This window comes from Echiichthys vipera (assembly GCF_963691815.1).
Source record: "Echiichthys vipera genome assembly, chromosome: 1".
Taxonomy (NCBI): domain Eukaryota; kingdom Metazoa; phylum Chordata; class Actinopteri; order Perciformes; family Trachinidae; genus Echiichthys; species Echiichthys vipera.
The window spans coordinates 2,911,022-2,935,570 of NC_139826.1; the positions used below are offsets into that span (position 1 = coordinate 2,911,022).

Below are 24,549 nucleotides of genomic sequence, written 5' to 3' on the forward strand. Positions count from 1 at the left end.
TCTATGGTTATATTTCAATAAATGATAAAGATATGTTTTGTGAAGTGCTGTTGAAGCTTAGTCTAAATGGCCCAATGTCTGTCAGTTTGTCTGATTTTTGATAATCAGTTGGCCAAAAATCTATTAATACTATACTTGCTTTGAGTTGATTTTTTTTGCGTTTTACAAACATACTATGTACAGGGTTCTAAAATTTTATTTCAACTTAGAATCAAATCCAAAATATGTTGTACCGGTTACCCATAAAAAAAACTGAATTTGGTTCTGCTAATTGGTTCCCAAGTACACATTAGCCCCTTTTACATACGCCCCACCGTCCATGTGAAACGTACAGAGACGGACCCCATTAGGAATAGTTCAGATGGAGAGTGGTACTGCAGCACAGGAGACAGGCTTTAAAAAAACATAAATTAAAATTCAGTGAGAAGTTGATGGGAATGCTGCCCTTGTATATCGGTGCATCCAGCTTCGCCAAGTACTGCCACAGGACTGTCACTGATGCTCTGATCCAGGTCTGGGAGCAGACCCCCCAGGACACCATCCTCATCAGGAGCCCAGGTACACAGGGACCATGCACACTACTGGGTCACAGTATGAGTTATTGTGATAAAATTCACAAAAGTTGGATCAGCCTGTGATTTATATTTGCTCACTTTGATATTCAGTGTGATTTTCTTCTCCAGTCTTCAGTGGGTTGATGATTTTGGTTTCCATTGACCGCTGTTACATCATGTTGTTCTCAGTAAAGATTTTAAGCTTGAATAATGCATTCATCACGTGGGGTTGTGTGATTTAAGTGTTCCCTTCCACCTGCCTGCTGCTACTTAAAGCACAAACAACGTACTATCTGAATGGCGAGCCCTCATTTGTTAAGACCTGGCTCCTATAGGCTGCAACAAGGATGGGAGACCAGACCAGGGGCCTGTTCCATAAAGGAGCTGTTCAGCTACATGTTCTTCCACCCACTAAACACATTTAAGAGTTTTTCAGATATCATATACCATATAATTTAACACATACATATGTAGACCCAGCTTATATCTTTGTCACTGTATCATTTATTTGATTAATTTTTATTTTTTCTATAAACCGTGGTAAATAAAGTCAAATTATTAGCACGGCAGAAAGTCAAGTAGGTTCAGTGTTACAGAAACTTTTGTGTAAAAAACAGCTGAGTCTTAGCCTGACGGTAAGCCTGGCCTGAATCAGGTTAGTTTACCAGCATAGGTTGCCATAGTAACTGACATTTTGTTAGGGTTAGAGGTTACGGTTAGGGCCAGGGTCTACATAGGCCTATTTGCTATGGAATTCAGCACTATTTGTGGAAAAAACAACAGACTGGGGCACATACAAAGCGTGGAACATAGGACCCGGGGAACAAAGGTACGCTCCCTGGTTAGCTCACACTATAAGCACCCAGGGGCCTAGTGGTCAGCTTGTTCTCTGCCAGGGGGCCTCTAAGTAACACATGGCTGGAGACTTGGAGACAAGTGTAAAAAAGGCATATTTCTAAAAATAAATAAAAAACAGAACGTAGCAGTCAGTCATTGCTGTGTGGAGATGTCTGTAACAAACAAGAAGAAGACAGCAGCGGCACCTGTGAGGGAATCCGCAGGAAGGTGGTGGCTTTTCAGCTTTAGCTGTGTAATTTCAGTGTGATATTAATACTTTAATTTAAGTTAAGGATCTGTATATTGATGTCACCACTGGTAGTGATGTATCAGCACAAAGTAATTGATTGTTTTAAATCAACAGCCAGTTTGTTGAGGAAAGGATGACCTCATCCTGTACACAAAAATTACAGACATTTACAGACAGTGAACGACACAGCAAACAAAAAGGTGCATATTAACAATAACTAGGCTGTATGTATTTAAACCTGTCTGCCAGGATAGTTTTTAGCTAAAAGGGGCAGAAGTAACATTTGCAAGCGCAGTGGCAAAGGTCGCCATGTCTCTGTTCCACTGCTCCTGCCTCAGCGCTCATGCTTCCTCCATTTCCCACAGTACATGCATGTGTAATGATATCCGATGCAGAGGGCAGTCACAAAATGGTGGTATTGGACACATTTGGGAACAGCCAGTGAAAAATGTGTGGAGACAATTTTTCCTCCTGTATTTCCAGTACAGCAACCTTCAGGGAGGGTTGGTCTTTTTTTCTGTATTGTTTTAACTTAAGTTTGTTTGGGCCAATAAAAATTTCAGGGCTTTGTGGTATCACATTGGTGTTCAATTCACAATAATGACCTGCTCGCTCTCTATTGTCTAATTAAATAATGATCTAAAAACATTTTTATTGATTTAAAAATGGCCCTTCAGAGTCTACGATCTGAACTGTTGTCCATAGATTAAATATGGCCCTATTGAAAAAGGTGATATTTTGTCTTGTGACATTACATCTCCAAAACTAAGAAAACATTCTTTGTTAATTTCTTTGTTTATTTCTTTAAAAAATGACACTCCGTATATTTGAGTAAGGTTGATTAAGCTACATTAATTACTCCATCTTATTACATATCTTTCTTCATTATTTTATGTCTTAAATTAAACATTACACTTAAGACCCTTCTCATTTCCTTTAAAAATCTTTAAAAATACTTTTTTTCTTTCATATTATATCTTTTATTTCCCATATTATATTTACATTTGTGTTTTTCTTGAACTATTAAAGGCTCCATCTCCCCTTCCTGTTTTAACACTTTGATTGATGTGTTTCCCCCATTAAGCATTTCATTACAAGAAGCATTGTAGAATCTGCACTTTCTTTTAACTTTCCTAACAACAGAAGAGGCTCATCTGTACCTTGACTACTATTTTGCTTAGTCATTCACCAGGCTGGCCTGCTTTAGGGTGGATACGATTGGCAGCATGTGATTGGCCCAACAGTGGGAGGCGGGCCTGTCCAAAGTTTAACATCTGGAACTGCTTACTGATTCTGCTCAGGCACTCAGTAACTCAGTAAGGTTGAGTAAAATACCACTGCCAAAGAGAAGATGTCCTTCATAAAAGTAGATGCATCGTGTGATTTCTCCTTCCATAACCTCCCTTATGGAATCTTCTCCACACCTGATCATGTAAGTGCAGTTTGGTTATTTCTGCTGGGTTTGCAAATAGATAAAGTGTTGTTCATTCAGACACAGAGAGAACTTCTGGTCAGCGGTTTTTCAAAAACAAATGCTTCCATAAATGTTGGTCTACAAGGAAAAAGATGATCTCTTGTCACATCCTTGCTGAAGAGTACCGAGGGATAGGACATATGTTGAGGCGTGTTGGGCAGCTGTGAGTGCACTGAGCATCCTGAGCCTGTTTCACTCTCATCCCCAAATACCAAAACCAGCAAAGATCTCACACCCAGTCAAACCGCAGTGCAACAACATGAAAACGATTAACAGAATAATATAAAATTACAAATACATGCAAATACTGCAAAAAAAAATGCTCTTTCAAAAGTGACAACTATTAGCTATTGTTGAATGGAAAACTGCTCTTCTACACTGTTAACTTGAAAGAACATTTTGCACTTGATAGATGGAGGGATGTCTGAGTGTATTTTCTCTCCCCAGCCCAAACGACGCATTGGTGTTGCCATTGGTGACCAGATACTGGTCCTCAGTGTGATAAAGTCTTTGTTTCGAGGGCCTGTGATTTCCAAACATCAGGATGTCTTTGACCAGGTAAGTTTAATCTCTAATAGTAATCACAGAAGAGGCACCAAGGCTTTTTACCTGACAGAAATCACATGTAAGGTGCAACATCATAGTAGAAAATTAGTATTACAGTATATAGTATGATAAAAGGACCTTTCGAAAGTACTGTAAGTGCAGTCTTAATGTTCCATCCATTTGAACTGCAGTTGTGACTAATACGTTCAGCTTTATCCCAGAACTGTTCATATACTGAGGCAGACTTCTGTGGCGGTAAGTTGCCCGATGGCAGCGGTTAGGGAGAGGGGACTTTTATTCTATCCAGCTGATTACAGCATTAGCTGCAGTACGCACCAACACCCACCAGATGGCCCATGTGAACTGTTTAGACTGCAGCAGTGAACAGAGCTGTGAGCTGTGCCACTCTGTCTGCTTGTGCTCTTCTCTTGGGCCCCCCCTCCACTGGAGAAGCAGTGCATCTTTGTGCATTTAAGGGAAGTGATGTCATCTGATTATATTCTTATATGCTTTATGTATCATAGTTGATTTGTTATCTGTGTCTCCCTACAAGCCCACACTGAATGCTTTCATGGCTCTTGGTTATGAGGCCTGGAGGGAGACCAGGAGGACTTTGCAGGGACTGCTGTCGGCCAATGAGAGCACACTGAGAGATGATGTCGGCCTTCGGAGCAGGTCAGTCTGTGTAGTCTTAATCACGCTATTGCTTTATATGGTTACATATGTTTATGAAAATACAATACAAGAAATATTGTAATTGTCATACCAGGCTACAGTGGAGAGTTTCAGTTCTGTGGCTCAAATACCTGCTCAAAATATGAACTGGCCTACCAGTCAAACCCTGACAGGGTTCCTGCACATCATGGGATTTTGTAATGCACCTTTACAATCAAAGCCCTTGAAAATGACTGAAATGAGTTAATCATCTGAAAAATAGGAGTTTTTCTGGAAAAGCTTTTAAAGTGCAACAGTTAGTTAGTTAGTTAGTTAGTTAGTTATATGAACTGTCACAGGTGTTTCAAACTCTGAAATTGTTGTCCAATGTCCTAACATCAGCTGGCAGATGACATTACTGCTTTATTAAGCAGTGAGTTCAACCATGTCCCACTCTCGTTGGTGTCCCTGGCTTCACTGAGCTCAACACTGCTGATCCTGGATATCTTGGATCACAAAGCTGGTTATCATCAGGCTCAGTGGACTCTGGGTTTTCCCTTGTATGAGCATCTTCACATGAAAGAGACATAGTTCTGAATTACAAGCCAAATACATGCAGCTTCAACAGATCAAGAGCAGAAAATGTAATATGTCTTGAATATATGACATTGGTGTCATTTTGTCATAAAGCATAACAATCAATTAGAAGAAATCCACTTCAAAAAATTCAAAATAATGGCCGAAGAAAAACTGTATATAGTTTAACTGTAGGAGAGAAATTCAGAAAAATGAATGCCTTTAGGTCTATCTGGCTTAAAGTGGAAACGTGTGAAAAATCCTGCCTGACATAATTATTGTTGTTTGTTACTGAACTATGAAAAAGTCTCTGTTACTGTTAATTTGCTGTCACTTGAATAATTTAATTGATCACTTAATTGTATAATTTCTTCTGATTAAATTAATATTTTGGACATAAAATAATTGGAAATGCCCTTACACCCAGTTCAGATCAAAGATTTGCAATAACTCAAGACCGTTTATCAGCGTTGCATGGAAAAGTTAAGGTGGTGTTGTTTACCTTTTTAGCACTAGATCATAGGCAAATCTTTTTACTTTGGAAAATCTCTAAATTGATGGAGTAAATATTTTAGATATTCAGCATGTATGTAGTTAGAGATGTCCTGAAGTCAGCGCCTCAAGTATTCACAAATGTAAATATTTCAAGATACACATATATACATTTACACTGGAATATCTCTAAATTGATACAGGAGTCAGAGATGTTCTCAGCTTAAATGTATCAGTCATAATTCAAGAATTATTTATTTTTTCCAGTAACAAAAAAAATCAAAGAATAAAGAAATTTCCTCCCAAACTTAGTGGTATTTTCTTATTAATTTAAAAAGGGGCACGGGTAGATATAATCCTATAAATCTCATTTGCGAATACTTGAATGTATAATAAAGACGGATGTAGCCACCGTGACGTGACCCATCAGTTTGTGGACTACGGTTTTGTAGCTTTTAATTTGGCATCTTGGCCTTCGCCATCTTGGTTTTTTGACGAGAGGATGGAGCTGAGGACAAAGACGGTGTATTAATTGTGCAGTGCTTGGCTAAACACTAAAGAGTGAAACTGCATATTTTCAACCTGCAGCCATGAGTCATCTGGTGGACGATTACCAGCGGGTGAGCGGGGAGCTGGCGGCGTTCATCTGCCTCTACTGTCTGTGACTCAGAGCTGGTTAAAAATCTGCAGTTTCACTTAAGTTACCGGCTAAAGCGAGTGCTAGCTAACTAACTTTAGGTTTATCAGTAAGGTTCAACCGAACGCTGACCAAGACATTTTTAGGCGACCAAACGGTTAAGCAGACTTAAATGAAGTGAAAATGGTGTGCCTGTGAGGGCAAGAACACCCAAAAAAGATTATATCCCGTTGTTAGCACAGCAACCTGTCAATAACAAGGTTGCCACACCTTAAAGCATCCCCTGCTTTATTATCTATTTGACTCTAAATGGGTCCATAATTGACTAAATGAACATCATGCTGTATTGAGGATGACTTGAAACTGTAAACTCATTAGGAAAATGTTTACTGAGGTAATAAATTAAATGATAAGCAGGCTCATTTTCTCATTGACTTCTATACATTTGTCTTCTTGCAACCAGTGGAGTCCACCCCTGCTGGTTTAAACAGTAGTACAGAGATTCATTGGGGGTTTCAGAATGTTGCTGACCAGCACATTACAAGTAGTTGCAAATTGCAACTCATCTTGTTGTGAATCTTTGGTCTGTACTGGGCTTTAAAATGTTCTGGAAAGTGATTTCTTGTGGAATGGGAACAACCTTTTATTTCAAATTTCCTAAAGGCTTCTAGCCTTTTCTGGTTGCTGGCTGATTCGTGTTCCTTTCTTGAGACAGCTTATTTCAATGGAGGTTTGTGTCTTTCTGTTCTTGTCTTTGCAGAGCATTTGTCCATCAGAGTACAGCCACCATGCACCTTCCTGCAGACATCGGTGAGCCACTCCTGAATGTTACAACTCCTGTTGTTACAGCTGTTTGTTTCATCAAATGACATTCCTTTGGGTACCTACAGGAAATATCGTCTCAGAGCAAAAGAGTACACTGAGATATGTAGATAGGGGTGTCCATACAGTAAAATTACACCGCATACATACATGATCTATAATTGACAGTTCTTTATCGATGGAACCAATTTTAATAGTTTACGTTTGCAATGTTTCATCCCTTAGTCAGACTGAGGAAGGCACAATGACGGTTTGATACTTGCTTATTTACTTGCTAAGTAGATGTAAATGCAGGGAATAGCATTCACACATTTAAATGGATTTGCACATCAGCACCAGGGGGCACTGTTTAATAACATATTCCATTTCTAATACTTATGACTTGGCTTCAGTGAGGCTGATAGACTTCACTAATGAAAGAAGGGTACAGACAGTAGATAGGAAGATTTCAGCCTGCCCCTCTTACAAATTGTCTGATCTGTCTCCCACAGGCGATTACACTGACTTCTACTCCTCCAGAGATCACGCCACCAATGTTGGAACCATGTTCCGGGGAAAGGAGAATGCTCTGATGCCAAACTGGTACACTATGAATCAAACCAGCAGGAGGCACTAACAGCTCTTTGTAGAATCAACAGAAGGCTCTGATTCATTTCCAGTGTTGGGGCAGATATTTAGAGACAGCTTGAAACAAATTTTTCAAGGCTCTCTGCAAACAGTGATATGTGGAGGGACACTACAAGGTTTCTCCAATAGATCTGGTCCCCAGAACATTAGTGTGCATGTAAACATACCCCACACCTCAGCCACACTGCACAGAGAGCCTTCATTTGTTCTTGGGCTCCCATGGGAGGAATGCAAAGGTGGCTCTGATACACTGCACTTTAGTTAAGCAGATGATTGGTAAGCTGTTCCTTCCTGCTCAACATGTCACATATCAGGATCAGGATAGTTTTAGCAATCGTTCTTTCATGATAGACCAAATGTTTCTGAATCGTGCCTGCGACAGTCATTGTGATATCCAGTACAACAGCACGACCTTGAGTGTGATATTGCTTTAATTCCACAGTTCTACAAGTGCCATTTATTAGTTAAAGGCAATGAGCCACAACAGATTTTGGTTCCTTTATTTATTTAAAGACAAACATTTCCTGCACACTTGCTAACCAGCACTAACTTTGTGTAAGCTAGCTCTACACGTTGCCGCAGGCCCGTTACTTTTTATCATGTGCATTTATCTCTATGTTTCCATTTATTGTGCCATCAGTGAAAAAAGAGTCTGTAGAAAGTCTCTTTGGTGGCATGTGTGGTTCTGATGAGCTAACTGTTGATCAGACAGTAACGTTACGTCGCTCCACTGTTTCTTGCTCTGCAGACTGTATTCGGTTTACTCTTCTTAACAGACTATTGTCCATGTTATATTTTTGAGACTTGAGTCTGAAAGCAGTTCAAAGCCTTAAAGTGTTTGCATTAGCGTCATTTTTGCTCTTCTCTAATTTGTCTAGCGTTAGGTCAGCGGATGAGAGAGACGAGTGCTGGACCCAGCGGCTCTTGTATCCAGGCTTCTTTCCTTCCCTTCCTCCTCTTCTGATGATCATTCATAATTTAGCTCAAATATTATTTGTGGAAATATGTTTTAGCATTTAGTTTAGACCCTTAATGTAATTAACCGTTATTAGAACACTAAAGGGGAGTAATACATGGGTCGATGCTGTACCGTATATCAGTACTCATTAAATGCCTCTTGTCCAGTCCAGTCACATTACTTAGAACTAAAGCAGCATTGATTAGTCAATTAATTGATTAGCTGTCAACTATTAAATCAATCGCCAAATATTTTTATAATTGATTAATCATTTTAAGTCATTTTTTAGAAAAAAAAGAAATATGACCTAATCCTAACTCAACTAATTCTGCAATAAAGTGTGTTTAGTGAAATCCCATTCCTGCTCAATAGTCACAATTGTAGACTGAAGTATGAAGACACAGTGGCCCATGTGCAACCGAACTTTATTTTCCCACTTGCTTGTGTCACAGTTGTGCTAACATTCAGTATTGTGTTATGCAGGTTGAGGCTTCCAGTGGGGTACCATGGTAGAGCATCATCAGTGGTTGTTTCTGGGACCCCCATCCGCCGCCCCTCAGGCCAGATGAGACCTGACCAGAGTAAGGTCCTTACACTCACCAGTGTTGGGCTATATTATTTATATAATTTATGTATGCGTAAGTTTACACATCTTCAAGACAGGTGATTACATCTTTGTTAACCCTAACAGAGTACTCCAACACACTGCACTCCTGTATCATTGTCAGACTTTTGTTGTAATAAGTCCACAGAGCTGAACCTCTTACAGCTGATGATAACCTTGTTTCCTTGTCCTTTCTCTTAGCAAAACCTCCAGTGTTTGGGCCCTCTAAGCAGCTGGACATTGAGCTGGAGATGGTGATTACAGTGTTTACTTAATCTAATCACCAGTATGTTTGGAATGTTTAAATAGATGTGGAAATGTCTTCATTTCAACATCTGTTATATTTGGGATAGAGGGCAGAGTTGCCCTCCTCTGTTGCCTTTTGCCAGTCTGTGTGATATTCAATATTGCAAAATATCAGGATTTCACTGCTGTTATATTTCTTCTTTACTCTGAAAAGGCCTTCTTTGTTGGAGGAGGGAATCAGCTCGGGGAGCCCATTACCATTAACAAAGCCCATGAACACATCTTTGGCATGGTACTTATGAATGACTGGAGTGGTAAGAGCCTCTGCAACAACATCACACCAACATCATTCATCTGTGCTTGTAAATGTTTTTTATGGTTCCCGGACACATCCCAGCCAACCTGGGATGACGCTTTTCCGGTCATGGTTTTAGAAAATATAATAAAACTAACCAGAATGTCATGGAAAGGAGATATTTAACATGCAGCACTCATGTTCATAGCAGTCATGTCTGCGTGACTGTTGTGATTCTTTGATGAAGCTGATGCTATGCTACGCAACCAAATCCGAAGCTCTAATTAGCAGAGTATTCTTTAATTTACCTCTGCATTAAACATGTTGATGCCACTTTAGATTTAGTCAAATGGTAATGGCTTTAGATTAAATGGCGGAGTAAGTGCTCATCTAAACAAGAGTGGGTTTATGTATTATTGATTCAGCTGGAGATCTCTGGAGAGGACATGTACATTGCTGTTGCTCTCCACCTGTCATTCTCGCTAATATCTCCTCTTTACTCCTGTCTCAGTCATACTGAGCCTGCCACTTTCCTCCATCTCTGCCAGCAGAAGTCAATTAAAACCAGCATTACAACACAATATCAATTATATTAATAGAAAAATCTGGGTGACCGTATCTTCTCATAAGGCTGAAAGCAGATTGCTTGTTTAAAGCAGAGTTATAGCTATAGCGGAGCTAGAGTGGAGTCTGGGTACTGCCAGATTTTCTGTCCCTCTAGTTCCCACTGCCTTTTCTCCTTGAACATCTGTGGCCTTTCACCTGTGCCTGAGCATCAACAGGAAGGTGTTGTGAGATTCGGGCCGAGCCACCTTGTATGGTTCCCATTTGTACTTGTAGACGATAAATAAATTACCTAAAGCTAGATTATATAATACTGATTAAAAATAAATGTGTAATATAGTAAAAAAAAAAAAATAATAATAATAATAACAAATAGTGACACAAATAGCAGAATATATGAATCAACAAATTACAATAATGAGTCAGAGAAATGGTGGGAGATGAAAATAGCCCACACTAACCTTTCCTGACCAACAGAGAGAATAATGCACTAAAATATGAGTTAGTTTATCATCCTACTGTATATAATGTAAGAAAACTCACCAAGTTTCTTGTTTCTTTTCTGTGCAGTTCGAGCCTGGGTCCTGTCAACTACGATCTGTTGTATCTGTTGCAAACAGTGTAGTAAATTTAAAAATATGTTTTCCCTGCTGTCTAAAAAATAATTGGGACATTTTCAAAATTCACTTTGAATTAAATTGAAGCTATTTTTTTAATTAATTCAAATTTAAGCTTAAATTATCTGTTTTTACTGCCTGTTTAATGTCAACATGAGTTAATTTCTGACATAGGTTGCAAAGCAGAGGCTAATGTTTTCTGACTTCTAGCATCATGTAAACTGTAAGTTTCTGCAAAGTAACTGAGTCGAAGAGCATACAGTACACATTATCATGGAATGCTTAGCAGGAAGACAAGTCACCACACATTCTTCTGGTAGTTTTTGTATTCCCTGCTATTGCCTGACAGTAGCTATAATTACCATTACAGAACCATGACCTGTCTACTTATGAGGTAATATTTGTGTTTACTCTCAGCCAGGGACATCCAGTCATGGGAGTATGTTCCTCTTGGTCCTTTCCTGGGGAAGAACTTCGGGACAACCATCTCACCCTGGGTTATCCCAATGGAGGCGCTGTTACCTTTTGCAGAGCCCAACCCCATCCAGGTTAGTACAAGTTCACAACTTACATGGGAATGTGTCATCATCAACAGCAAGACGGCCATTTTTGAAGAATAAGGTTAAGAAAAGTATTAAAAATAACTGCTAAACTAACACAGAACACTTTACAGGGAATATGATTCAAAGCATGAAATATAGTATATGGTATACTGTCAAAGGTAGGTTAATGTTACGGGGTTTCATTTGGCTGGATACTAAGTTAATCATTCATGATTAGCTGATGATTAGTTCTGTTTCCCCGTCAGCTAAGAGTTTGGCTCGAGTGGCGAGTTTGCTAAATGAAAGAAAGAAAGAAAGAAAGAAAGAAAGAAAGAAAAAAAGAAAGAAACTCACAAACTGTCAGGAAAGGACATATTCTTACAGTGCACTTTTCCATATTAAGCTAAAAAATAAATACTGTTCCAACAATGAACAACTCTGGTTTTCTTGGAATGAAAATATGCCGTCTCTAAACACACTTTTCCCCACTGTCTGATGAGCAGCTCTCTCTCTTCAGAGTCAAACCATTAAATTAGCAAAATAAAATAACAATGCCCCCAAAAATGCCCCCCAAAAAAGTACAACCAAAAGCTGATATATGGCCCAAAGCTAGTAGGTTTTAACGCCAAACACAAGATAGACATTATCATCATCATCAGTAACATTAATGGGTGGTAATGTTGCCTGAGGGGGGTCATGTCCATATAGAGCAGAGGCCTGGACTATGAAGCCAGTTCAACAGACCAGGCTGTCTTCTGGTTATCTACTTCACTAACATCCACAGTCATGCTAACAGGCCAAACTATAATTAATGAGACAAAAAGTGTGTGTCTTTGGCATAAAGTGTATTGGGTGTACTTTAAAGTTGTACTCCATATGATTTGAGATCCCTTGTTTCTAGCGGCCTCTGGGGCAGTAAGATGTAACTGCAGGTGAGCCTGTCCTTTCAGAGCCTCCATCTTGTCACGTTCATGGTCACTGGTTTTTTTGCTCTTTTGTAAACTTTATTGAAACACATTCACCTCTCTACCTCCCTCATAAATCCATAAACACATGTTCCTATTACACTTCTGCCTTTACTACAAAACTGACTCAGAAGTGTGAAGTTCTGATTACAATGAAACAGATCATAAGTGACAGTGAAGAGATTCAGCGACAGACCAAAAGCTGTCAGCAGTCACTAACATGGAGACTTATTTACATCTAGAGAGGGAATGTCTCCACAGACACGCATATGTAAATACTCAGAAAAAAGGCAACACATGCTTTCATTAGTGGGTCACATGATCAATCACCATTGTTTTAACTCACTCTGTGATAGAGAGGGACTTAAAGACAATTCAATTGATGAATATCTTACTGTTTATATCTTTGGAGTGTGAGGAAGGGGGGTGGATATGCCCAGCAACCACAATAATAACAACTATGATAATAATAAAATGATCACTGAATATACCAAAATGTCAGTTTTCTTTCGATTTCCCCTCTCTCTGCAGGATCCAGAGCCCCTCCCCTACCTGCAACACCCTGATGCTTACACACTCAACATTAACCTGTTTGTGTCACTTAAAGGTACTGTACACAAAGTGACTATCATCATCTACTGTAATGACTTCACTGTGTGGTTAATTAGTTGAATACTCTCTCTCTCTCTCTCCCCCTCTCGCTCACACACACACACACACACACACACACACACACACACACACACACACACACACACACACACACACACACACACACACACACACACACAGAGCCCTGAGGTGATCCATGGTAATGAGTAGCCATTAAATCATTTTATGTCTCCCTCTCCATACTCTCTCTCTCTGTATTTCTCTCATCCACGCTGCTTAATATTTTACCACCTGTACTTTACACCAACACCTCTGATGGTTGTCTGCCATACAAACGTATGTATTATGAACTTAATGCTCACACACACGCTGTACTCACAGTACACTGTTCCAAATAAAGTTTTGGAGAAGGATAAACCTAACCAACAGATGGTCCCCCTCTAAAGATGAACAGGCTTATGATCAAATGTGAAGTATCATATTGCAGTACTTTTAGGTGGGCTACTCTCTTAGAAGTTAAAGTGTAATTCCAGCGTAAAAGCATCCCATGGTCTTTTTTGACATGAATATACAGCAAATAAGCCATTTTTTTTGTTGATCACACATTAACAGAGAAATCCCAGAGAGTTGCTAACAGCCAAACATGGCTAACACTGAGTAGCTCTGAACAGTCCATAACGGCTTTTTTTAACCACTAATACTGCTCAAAATAACACCAAACCTCTGCAGTAGCATGATACGACATATATGGATGGAAAGTATTGAACTGAACTCCAGTGCATTCTTAATCGACTTTTATGGACTACCTCTCAATATGGATGTAGCCGGCTGCTAAGGCTTGTAGCATTGTAAAACAGTCTTTTTTAATAAACTCCAGGTTTGCTAACTTCGTTGTTGGTGCTTTGTTTATACTGTTGGATGGTTTAAATTTATTGAATAAAAAGGGATCATATTTTCTTCTCTCTTTCTAGGATTCTAAAACACAGTACTACAATATATTATGAGGTAAATATCTGTTTCAGTAGAAGTGAATTTTCACTGTTTGTCTTTTAGGAGATGGCATGGCAGAGGCAGCAACCATCTGCAAGTCAAACTTTAAGGTAAGAACTTTGTGTGCAGAGCCGGATCCACTGTAATGCCACATTCAAACCGGAAGCGACAGAAGCAATAGAAGCAGCACGATTACATACATAAAGTCAATCTACATACGTGTCTCAAGATGGGCTACGCTTTACCCCCCGTTGGTCACGATGCGATAGACACGAAAATTGAATGATATTCGCGTCCAACACCTCCAACGTGCGAGTTTCAGCCAAATTGTGTGACGCTATGGCACGTCAGCCAATCAGAAGGAAAGAGAGTGTGAGGAGGTGGTGCGAGTGTTGTGATTCCCCCGCTGGCAGAAGCACTACTTGTCAACAATGGAGGAGACGTATCTTGGACTTCCACAACATGTACAATGCAGCAACAGTGGTTATCTCAGCCATGGTTGATGAGAGAAAGGAAATAGCGGGTGTAAAATGTTTATATAGGTGGGTTCGCATCATCATCGCGTGGATGATGCAATTGGCACGTCCAAATGGTCCAAATATGATCAAGCAGCGCATTACTCACTTTTCTTGCAATTTCATCATGTCTATCGCACCTGGTCTGAACGCGGCATAATTAATGTGCTGCATTATTTCTATAATACAGCATATAGGGTGTTTTTGGTATTAGACAGGTCAGTCACAAAGGCTACGTTCACACTAAAGTTCCAAGTGACCTGGATCTGATTTTTTTCACTCATATGTGACCCATATCTGATTTTCTTTTCTTTCTTTTTTTTTAAAGATTCTTTTTTTGGCAGTCTTTAAGCCTTTTTTTATTAGACAGGACAGACAGGAAATGGGATGAGAGAGGGGGGGGGGGGGGGGGGCATGCAGCAAAGGGCCGCAGTTTGGTGTAGAACCCGCTGCAGCTGCCTCAAGGACCTTCAGCCTCTTTACATGGGGCGACTGTGCCACCACAGTAGTGGCTGCTGGTCTCTTAAGGAAGGGAAGCTCATTTTTCCGGCCCATATCATAAATGTGTTTTTTTATTTATATGTAAATTCTACCCTTCATTCCTTTTCAGGAAAATGATCTGTGACCTTGTCGTACTAACTAGGCGTCTTTTCCAGAGACTTGACCAGTGTCCTCTCAATGGCAGCAGAGCTAGGCTGCTTACACAGCCTAGGCCCAGCTGGAGCTGCTGCGCCAGGCTACTTTGAAGTGTGACCGCCTGTGAGTGTGAGTGTGAGTGACAGGGGAGAAGCTCCACAGCTGCTGCTGCTCGTTGGTGAAAGAAACCGCAGAGTGACAGAACAGAGTCTCCAAACACAACACTAGTCGTTTTTAACAAAGACAAAGTCTCTGGGGATCGGTAAAGTCTCCGGATCAGTTCAGAACAACGGAATGAAAAACTAAGAAAATGCTCCGCTGTATGTTTACTCTTCAAGATCGCTGATTCGCTCATTTAACTGTCAATCAAAATAGGATTCCGCCTCAGACAGCTCATACAATCATCATGCAGAAGCCGACCCTCCGGGCCAGCCCACTGTCCCATAGACCCCCAGAGACGCTGAGTGTTCCATGGGCGGGACAAAGCCCAGCATTTATCCAATGAGCGTCTAGTTTGGCTGCAGTGGAACAACCCGCTCTACGCTTCCCCGTTGAAGTCAGTAGAAGCTGAGCGTCCGACTGTGTAAAGAGCTGTGGAGCTGTGGGGATGAATGAGAAGGAAGTTGCTCCAGTTACCTGTGATAAGTAGCTGATTCTGAACTAAAGATGAAGGCTTTCTAGAGCATATTTAGTCAATGAAATGTTCACACAGCAGTACATATTTCACCACTTTTTTTTGTTTTGGTGACATTTTAAGGAAAGCTGAGCTTCCCTTGCAGTCTTAGAGCAATCGCCACCAGCCGCCCCTTGATTTGCGTTTGACACTGTGAACAGTACAAGTTCCATTGAATCGGACATTTTCCAATCAGAAATAGGCCTCTTTTAAATGTGCTACTGAATAGGATTTTTAAATGTGACCGCAAACTGAACAGCCAGGTCACATTTAATGAGACTTTGAGATTTTGACACATAATGCACATTTTTATAAATGAATGACAAATATAATTGATTGGGAAAAAAAGTGTTAGGCGTCAGCCAGGAACAGAATCAAAACAAGCATGGAGGACAGCAGTGAAGCAGGCGGCCAGTGGAGGGAGAGTGAAGTTTTAGACCTAATTAGTATTAGTATTTGGGGGGACACTTTGTGCAATTTAGACTTGAAGGGTCTTATCGTAACACATCGGTTTTCGATAGCATTTCGAGAGAAATGTCCGAACGGGGCCATAGAAGAGAGCCATCATTAAAATATGAATTTTCTTTCTCCTCTTCCTCATTCGTGATATCCCCCACTCACAAATTTGCAGGCTGCAGCCACATACTGTTTTGAGCATTAAGCCATTAAGTCCTACAATACCTGTCGCCGTTACCATGTTTGTTTCTGTTAACACGGTTGTGGCGTGATGTCATCATGCGGGTCACTTCAGGAGCGTGAGCTTTTCACTCAACAATCCGTAGACAGGCCACATTTAAAGACTTATGTGAACAGACAAACAAAACATCAGATTTGAGATTGTGCATTAAGGCCTGCAGTGTTTAGTACTGTGGTGTCATTTGACTTGGACCTTGGATAATGTTCTTCATGTTCCTGTTCACAACCTCAGGAGCCTTCGCAAAATACATGAAATACATGGATTGGTTGTATGATCTTGTGCTTCTCCTTTTATGGTGCTTTTTTGTATAAGTTTATGTCTTCTACTGTTTTGTCTGTATTTTATTTATTATTTTGAGTTTGATGTATTTTAAAGGCCCTTCTAGGGTTGGTCATTGCAAATTAGCTTTGGTCTGCTCAGATTATCTGGTGAGCGATTTACAGATCCAATGCTAAATTTCCAAAACTGTTGGCAGCCTCATCAGGGATCATTTTAAACAGGGTTCAAATATGGAGGATTATGATTATAATTACGTCTGTACTTTCAAAATGAGAGAGAGTCCTTGAGCAGCTGATGATGTTGCCAACCAACGCCCTATAGTATGCTAGCTTACGGCTAGCATACTATAGGGCCGTCCATATGAACTGGGGCATTTTTGAAACCATGTGTTTCTCTGTGCGGTTTGTCCTTTCATCCACACATAACCCCAGTTGTGGGCTTCTGAAACTGGAGTTTTTTGTAAGCGGAGTCCAGGGTGAACCTTTTGGAGTCCGGTTTCAGCAGTCATGTGTTGACAGGAAAACTGAGGAAAAACACAATGTCTGGTCGACATTGTTTGACGTCACAGCGTGCGACGGTAAACTGTCAGATGTATCAATGGAGACATGTGGAGCAGTCTAGACGTGACCAGCTGACGGAGTTGCTGTTATGGAAGACCAAGCCTAAATACTGCTGCTATTTAGCAACTTCTCAGCAACTACCACGTTTTCCTGGATTTTGCTGATTTTAAATTCATGAGTGACCGTGAGAAGTAACTCAACCTCACTGTCAATCCACACGAAGGAATCTGCCCGGCCTCGGTTCGCCATTGTTGTTTTTCTGGTATGAATTTTTCCAGCCTTGTGATTGGCTAAAATGGCCTCCCTGTTAGGAGTGCTATCACCACCTACTGCTTTGGCATGTGAATGACATTGTTTGAGGCCGATTTTGCGGTTCCGTGTGAACGGAGATATTTTTTTTATCACACTGGTGGTGTGGACAGGATTATTTTTTTTACTAGGAGCCATAAAAGTTTGGTTTCAAAAATACCCGTGTTCGTGTGGACTAGGCCTATATTTGACAGATATCAAATCTATTTCACCTCCACTTCTCTGAAGAACAGACAGCCCATGTTGAGCACGTCTCCCCAACCATTTGTAATCCAGGCTGGTTTAGTCAGCTTTTTTTTTATTCACAGTAAACTGTCATTAACACAACCACACATTGTTGCCTGTCGTCAGTCTCCATGTTGTTTACATCTGCCTGTGAGAGGTGGTGCATTGATACCTCTGACACCATAATCTCAAATAATATCATGTAGTGATTGATGCACCATCATTTTCTAATCTTGTGGTGTTTGCTGTTGCAAATTCAAAAGAAGAAAACCTGATGATTCTCTGTATGTGTGTGATGTATCTCGATTTCAACATTGGTTAGGATTTTAAAACTCCTGCAGTTTGAGCCCAGCTTTAGACTATAAATGCTGAGGAGTGGCAATGGCTTTGCTCTGATTGGTTGAAGGTCCATCCAATTGCGTCCAAAGGCATTTTGGTCTACGGCTGCTAATAACACCACTTAGAAATCAAAATGAAATGAGATATTCCAGACTAACTCGTGTAGGTACTTTAGGATTAATTGGATCAAAGTTTTGACTATCAAATTGAATATTTGAAAAAGATAATTAATAAAGAAAGAATACTAAAAATGAATAACTTTAATCTATTAAAAACTTCACACGGAGAACCAATTAAATGTAGGGCCTTGACTCACGTTCAGATTATGAGATTGATTATTCTCAATAAACTCAATAAACTTGTTAATCAAGTAAATATTAGTTATCACTAATAATTATCAAAGATAACAATAAAAATTACTCTAGTTAAACCAGAGTTCCTCGGGGAACCACCGTCATAGACGGAGTGACAACTAATATAAAAGTCTTGTTAAATATATTAAACAACTACTTAAGGGTTGAACAGTGATAAATGTAATAGTTTAATCAGGTGAAGGATTTAAAAGTTATTTTCTTAGTGGAGGCTGGCTCATTCATCTTTGTGTAATATTAAATGAACAGACATATGGTAAACAAAAACATTTATTAACAAATTAATAAATACAAACAAAACACAATAAACTAACTAAAGCTAACAGCAAATGTGTGTGTGTGTGCGTGTGCGTGTGCGTGTGCGTGTGTGTGTGTGTGTGTGTGTGTGTGTATAAGACAAAGAGAGGGAGGAAGGGTGAGGGCTTGGACCCCTGCAGAAAAGGTGTGAACATTAAGTTACACAAAAGCCAGCAGGCTGAAGACCTCAGAAGTTCTACTTCAGGTTATAACACAGTGACAGTTCTATGCTTAGCCGTTCATACAGTCTTATAACATGTAGTAATGCCCAGTTGGTGATTAGTTACCAGCCCATGAGATGGGAGATGTCTTGGTTGTTGCTCTTAGACAAAAGAGGACTCAGATCGCTCTTTGTTCTGCTCAGTTGAGTTGGTAACCAGTTGGTTAACCTGGCTGGTGATCCTACTCCATACAGGCCGTGTTCAGGGCCTAGGGACAGCGGGCAGCTGGTCCCTGGATCCAGCAGGAGAGTGTTGACTTGAGTGTGGAGATTCAAAGAGAGTCCAAGGAAGAGAGGCCAAGAGAGAGAGACCAGGAGAGAGGGCGTGAGCAGTGTCCTACAGTTTTATAGACACTGATGATGTCATCCCCAGAAGTCAGGTCAGCCAATGAACTGACAGTCTGAGGTCCCTCGGAGAGTTCACACCTGGGTGTGATCTGTTGTAGGGGAAGGTTGCATGGCAGGCCTTTGTCTGTGACCATGCCCTCAGGGACAAAGGCTGCCAGGCTTTCGGGCTTAGTCTTTTCCTTTGTTTGATCAGGCTGAGGCCTTCTCATAATCAAACTGAAAGTTCACGTTAATCCAGAAATGAACAATCATCTTTGGGATGCCGTTTGCACCTACACTCGCATTTGAGATTTGGTCCGGCAATGTCAGGCTCTCTGTATGACTTTGCAGATAGAACAATTGGTATCAGAAAAAGGAAGCCGATAGTTATGAAAATGTCATCTGAAGTCCCTAATTATTTTTAAAGACTGGGTAGGTTGATAAATTAAGACTCCGCATATTTAGTCAGTTGTGTATTGTTGCAGTCATTCCTGGTTAATAAGTTACAACACTTATGTGGCCCCCTGTGAACATCAGGTATCACTGGCAGTCTCTATTGTGCAAATGGTGAACCAGTATTAAGTCTACCAGTTTTATCTCTGTTTCTTTTCCTGTCTCCAGTACATGTACTGGACCATGAAGCAGCAGCTCACCCATCACACAGTCAACGGTTGCAACGTCAGACCAGGAGACCTGCTGGCTTCTGGCACCATCAGTGGACCTGTAAGTGTGTCTTCAACTTGATCCAATCATATTCGTCTCTGGGAGTCTCCATCTTGTCAGACTTTGACTCCTCCTCATTTCCTCCTACCAAAAAAGGGCATTGATGTGATGTTGGTGGGAGGGAGATATGTCTGTCTGGCTAACGTTTACAGAATTAGCCACATTAGCTCCAATGCCCGGGAGCTAGGCTAACAGAACACGTTACTAAATAAACGGGAGTGGGAGTCAGTGTTGAGATTTTTTTCCGAGACCGGGAGTGAACGGTAGACTCCTGTGTCAGTCTCTAGTGGAAAAAACACCAGCTCCTGGAGTGAAGTACAGGTAGCATTTATGATCTATGATTTAAACTGATATTCAACACAGTACCATGACCATAGACTGTGAAACACCGACCCTCACGACCCGAATCCTTCTGCTGCCCAAGATTAGCAACGTGTGTCATCGATAGTAGGCTATATTCAAGTCATGTTGCAAGTGCGGCTATTTAATTAGCATAAAAGAGCTAACGTTAACAGGGTCTGTTCCTAAACCATCTCTTTGTACAGTCGATCGAAGAACAAATCCTCTTGGCCCTCATTTATCAAACGAACGTACGGCAGAAAAATGTGCGTACGACCATTTCCAAGCAAACTTCGGCATTCATCAATTTGGACGTGAGCGGGAGCTACCATCAAATCTCACGTCTGGTCTGAGATCGTGTACGCAAATTTAAGCCTGTGGATTTGCGGTGCAGCACAGCAAAATCTGGCTGAAAATGATTAACAAACCTCAGCTGTCATTAAGCATAAGCAGTCACATATTAAGAACAGATCAAAACGGATTCTTAAAACGAATAATAAATAAAAATTGTGGTTGGAGCAATTGATTGTACTCATATGCGTCTGAAGGCACCATCCATGAATGATTACGAATTCATCAATCGCCAAAACTACCACTCGATACATGTACAGGTGATTTGTGATGCCAGGCTATCGCTTTTAAACGTGGTGGCCAGGTGACCGGGGGACACACACGATTATTTTATATTTCAAAACAGCGTGACCACGACAGGGACAAGCGGTTGAAGATGAATGAATGAATTAATTAATGTGTTGGCGCGCGGCTGCAGGAATGCACACTGCAGAGCCAAAGTCATCTCCTCGGTAAGTGGCTACCCTCGATAAATTCAGATATATAATATCAGATGGTGACAAAGGTTATCCTCAAACGGAATACCTAATAACCCCGCTACAGAGCAGGAGCGCATGTTCAACAGTGCGCACACATGCACACAGGTCACAGTGGAGCGCTGCTTCGGGTTGACTGCCTCCGTTATTCTTTTCCATACAGCGTTTTTATGGGCCCCTTTTATTCCACTCTTAAGACTGCCAAAAAGCACATCTTTATTTTGCTCCATCTCAGATGTCAGGATGCCGATCTGTGTGTCGGAAAAGTTTCTTTTCGTACCAGGGTTTCTCCTCTCCATGTTTGACCTCAGTGGGCGAGGCCTCCGAACCAGGAATATTTAAGGGCGTAACATGTTAATGACGATCGAATTCAGCTGCCGCATTAATCAAGGCCCGCTCATTAGTACGCTGAGATTGGTCAGATACGAATGTTTCATAAATCACACGTGTGTTCTGTCGTACAACCAATTCTGCGCTCAGATCTGCGCCCCGTTTTCACGCAAGATTGATAAATGAGGGCCATTGTCTCTATGGAAACACCACTACACGGATGACCACAGTCCAGGTCGAGATGGCGGAGTTAGCATGCTAATGATGCTAATCCTGACAACTAGCCCCCGAAAAAAAAGTGAGGGCCAGAGGCTAACTGCCACTCAAGATGCCACGGCCCTAATTATTCATAAACTTTAACCTCCAATAAAATAAAAACAAGCCTGTTACAAAAAAATCACCCCCCTCAGTGTTGTCATGGAGATATGAGGTAAACATACAGACTAGAATGTTTTTTTGTCCCAGGTCTTAAACAGGTTTAATTAGGCTGTGAAATCAGCCTGTTTAACATGGGGGTCAATGAGAAACTGCTCTATGTGCAAACTACTCCTACTGGACACCTCGAGAACTGCAATTTTTGGCACTTCCTTATTGGGTCAACCAGTCGCTGTGGTGGGGGCTTGGACTGGCCTGAGGTGCTATGGTTATATGGATACTTTGCCCATTATAAAGCTGCTCTTTGTTATGACAGTGTGTGCAGATGAACAGTGTTTGACTTCCTTCTGTGGCAGAAATCCCAGCGGAGCACAGTAGCAGAGATCTGCAGAAAAACATGTTTCTTATCACACAGCAGATCATGGCAGACCCTCGGTGGACTAATGCTCGGGCACTACGGCCATAGAAGGAAGCCAAACACTGTTCGTCTGCGCACACTGTCATGACACAGAACTGGGTTTAAATTAGCAAACTATTTCTTTAAGTCAGGCCTGAGATTTCATGCTTGTAATGTTTTGAATTGATTGCTGAATAATCTGTGTATTGTAAAACAGATTTTAAATGATTGGATTAAAGCCCCAGTGTGTGACCTTAAAACTCTCGACTCTCTCCACAAATATTTTTTCTGGGATTTTACATTTTATCTCCTTGCTTTAATGTATTGTCGTCTCTTTGTCTTTTGACCTCTCTTTTTTTAAGCACTGTGTAACGTCTGGTATTAAATTTGATACAATGGATCCGACCTGGTGACACAAAAAATAAATTAGCTTTCCGCATTATTGCCAACAGTTTATCTATAAAAGAGAGGACATTAGTCTTCCTCTCTGTGTTTTACATGTACAGTACGTTTGTGGTGTACAACGCTTATACTGCGTGTTCTGTATTCCAACAGGATCCAGAGAGTTTTGGCTCTATGTTGGAGCTGTCATGGAGAGGATCTAAGAGCATCGATCTCGGAGGAGAAGAAACCAGAACCTTTCTGAAGGATGGAGATGAAGTCACCATCACAGGTTATAATCTACATTTAACCGACACCTTTTGTTGCCTAAACATAGCGCCACCTACTGCGAAACATAAAAGCATACAATGCCCCAAAATACTAAATAGTTAATGCCCATCCACTCAGAGACTTGGAGTGTGAAGTAACATCTCTGAAAGGCCACAGATTATTTCTCTTTATTTCAATAATATAAATATTGATAAATCTAAACATAAGTCTGACAAAATGTTTGACTGTTAAAAGACATGACTTCTATGATTTAAGATTGGCTTACATAATATGACCATACAGATGATCATGTCCAAAAACATTTTAATAACTAAAGTATGTCCCATCTTTTCCTCTTTCCAGGTTACTGTCAAGGAGACGGATACAGGGTGGGCTTTGGACCCTGCATGGGAACCATTCTACCTGCCCTGCAACACTGAAACACACTTACTGTCATTTAAGGGGACATTATTTTGTGGAGCATAAATACTGGAAGACACAAAGTTAAACTGCTACTGTATCTCACCTTGTGTTCACTATCTACTATCACTATGGATGAAGATGACTACAACCCAAAACTCTGCTCACACATATCACACATCTTAAAATTAGGGGTTTCTAGCCTAGTTAATAATTGATGAGCTTTTCTCAGATTCAGTCGATGTGGTCTTAGAGCTCTGTAGAGTTGTAGAGTGACCTTGTTATAGAAATCCTTTGCAATATTCATCCAGCAGAGGAATGCTTCCACATCACCATGTTACTGCTATACCAGGATCAGTGTTATCAAGGTTTTATATGCGTTGACTCCTGATTTATGATTAAATCATGTATTTTTAGTGTTTGTGTCTTTTGGTATCCTGCCCATCAGATGTCTGCGGGTAATCACAGCTGCATTCACAATTTTATCCTGAAATTACTAATTTAGTCAGACATATTTCTTATTCATATAAAGTATACGTCTGGTCCTGTGCAGACCTTAACCAACAATGCTACTACAATGATCTTTATCTTGCTAAAAAGGATTGTCTATGTAAGCTACCTATATATGTTTGTATATATATATATATATATATATATATATATATATATATATATATATGTTTGTATATATATATATATATATATATATATGTTTGTATATATATATATATATATATACGTATGGATATATATTTGTATATACTGTATATGTATGTACAGTATATATATGTATGTATATATACGTATGGATATATATTTGTATATACGGTATATGTATATGTATGTAAACTATTTAGTTGCAGTCAACAGCTGTGACTTAGGAGGTAGTGGGGCATTCATTGATCCATAGATCAGCACTTCCATCCCCTTCTCTGGTTTGCATGTCAAAGTGTCCTTGGGGATAAGCAGGTGGCACTTTGCATGGCAGCCTCTGCCGTCACTATCTGTGTGTGATCAGAATGCAAGCACAGCCAGGAAACTTAAAACCTCTGAACAAACTAACTAAAAGGGGGGACAAAACATGCTGTTGAATCTAAAAGACAAATGCAAAAATTTGAATATGGCCCAATAAATCAAATTATTTTCACATGCCCATCTTACGAAAAAAGAAAAAAGT

The 24,549-nt window shown here is 40.3% G+C and overlaps 1 protein-coding gene across 1 annotated transcript; it reads left to right on the plus strand.

Annotated features, from left to right (window-relative positions):
• Positions 1–2,959: 2,959 nt before the first annotated feature.
• fah (fumarylacetoacetate hydrolase (fumarylacetoacetase)) lies at positions 2,960–23,746 on the plus strand. The gene is made up of 14 exons (XM_083919274.1): positions 2,960–3,073; positions 3,563–3,673; positions 4,215–4,336; positions 6,781–6,830; positions 7,334–7,424; positions 8,911–9,008; positions 9,233–9,285; positions 9,492–9,591; positions 11,171–11,301; positions 12,792–12,867; positions 13,926–13,972; positions 19,932–20,033; positions 22,857–22,974; positions 23,316–23,746. The coding sequence occupies exons 1-14, from the start codon at positions 2,993–2,995 to the stop codon at positions 23,390–23,392; spliced, it is 1,257 nt and encodes a 418-aa protein (XP_083775400.1). The 5' UTR covers positions 2,960–2,992; the 3' UTR covers positions 23,393–23,746.
• Positions 23,747–24,549: the final 803 nt, after the last annotated feature.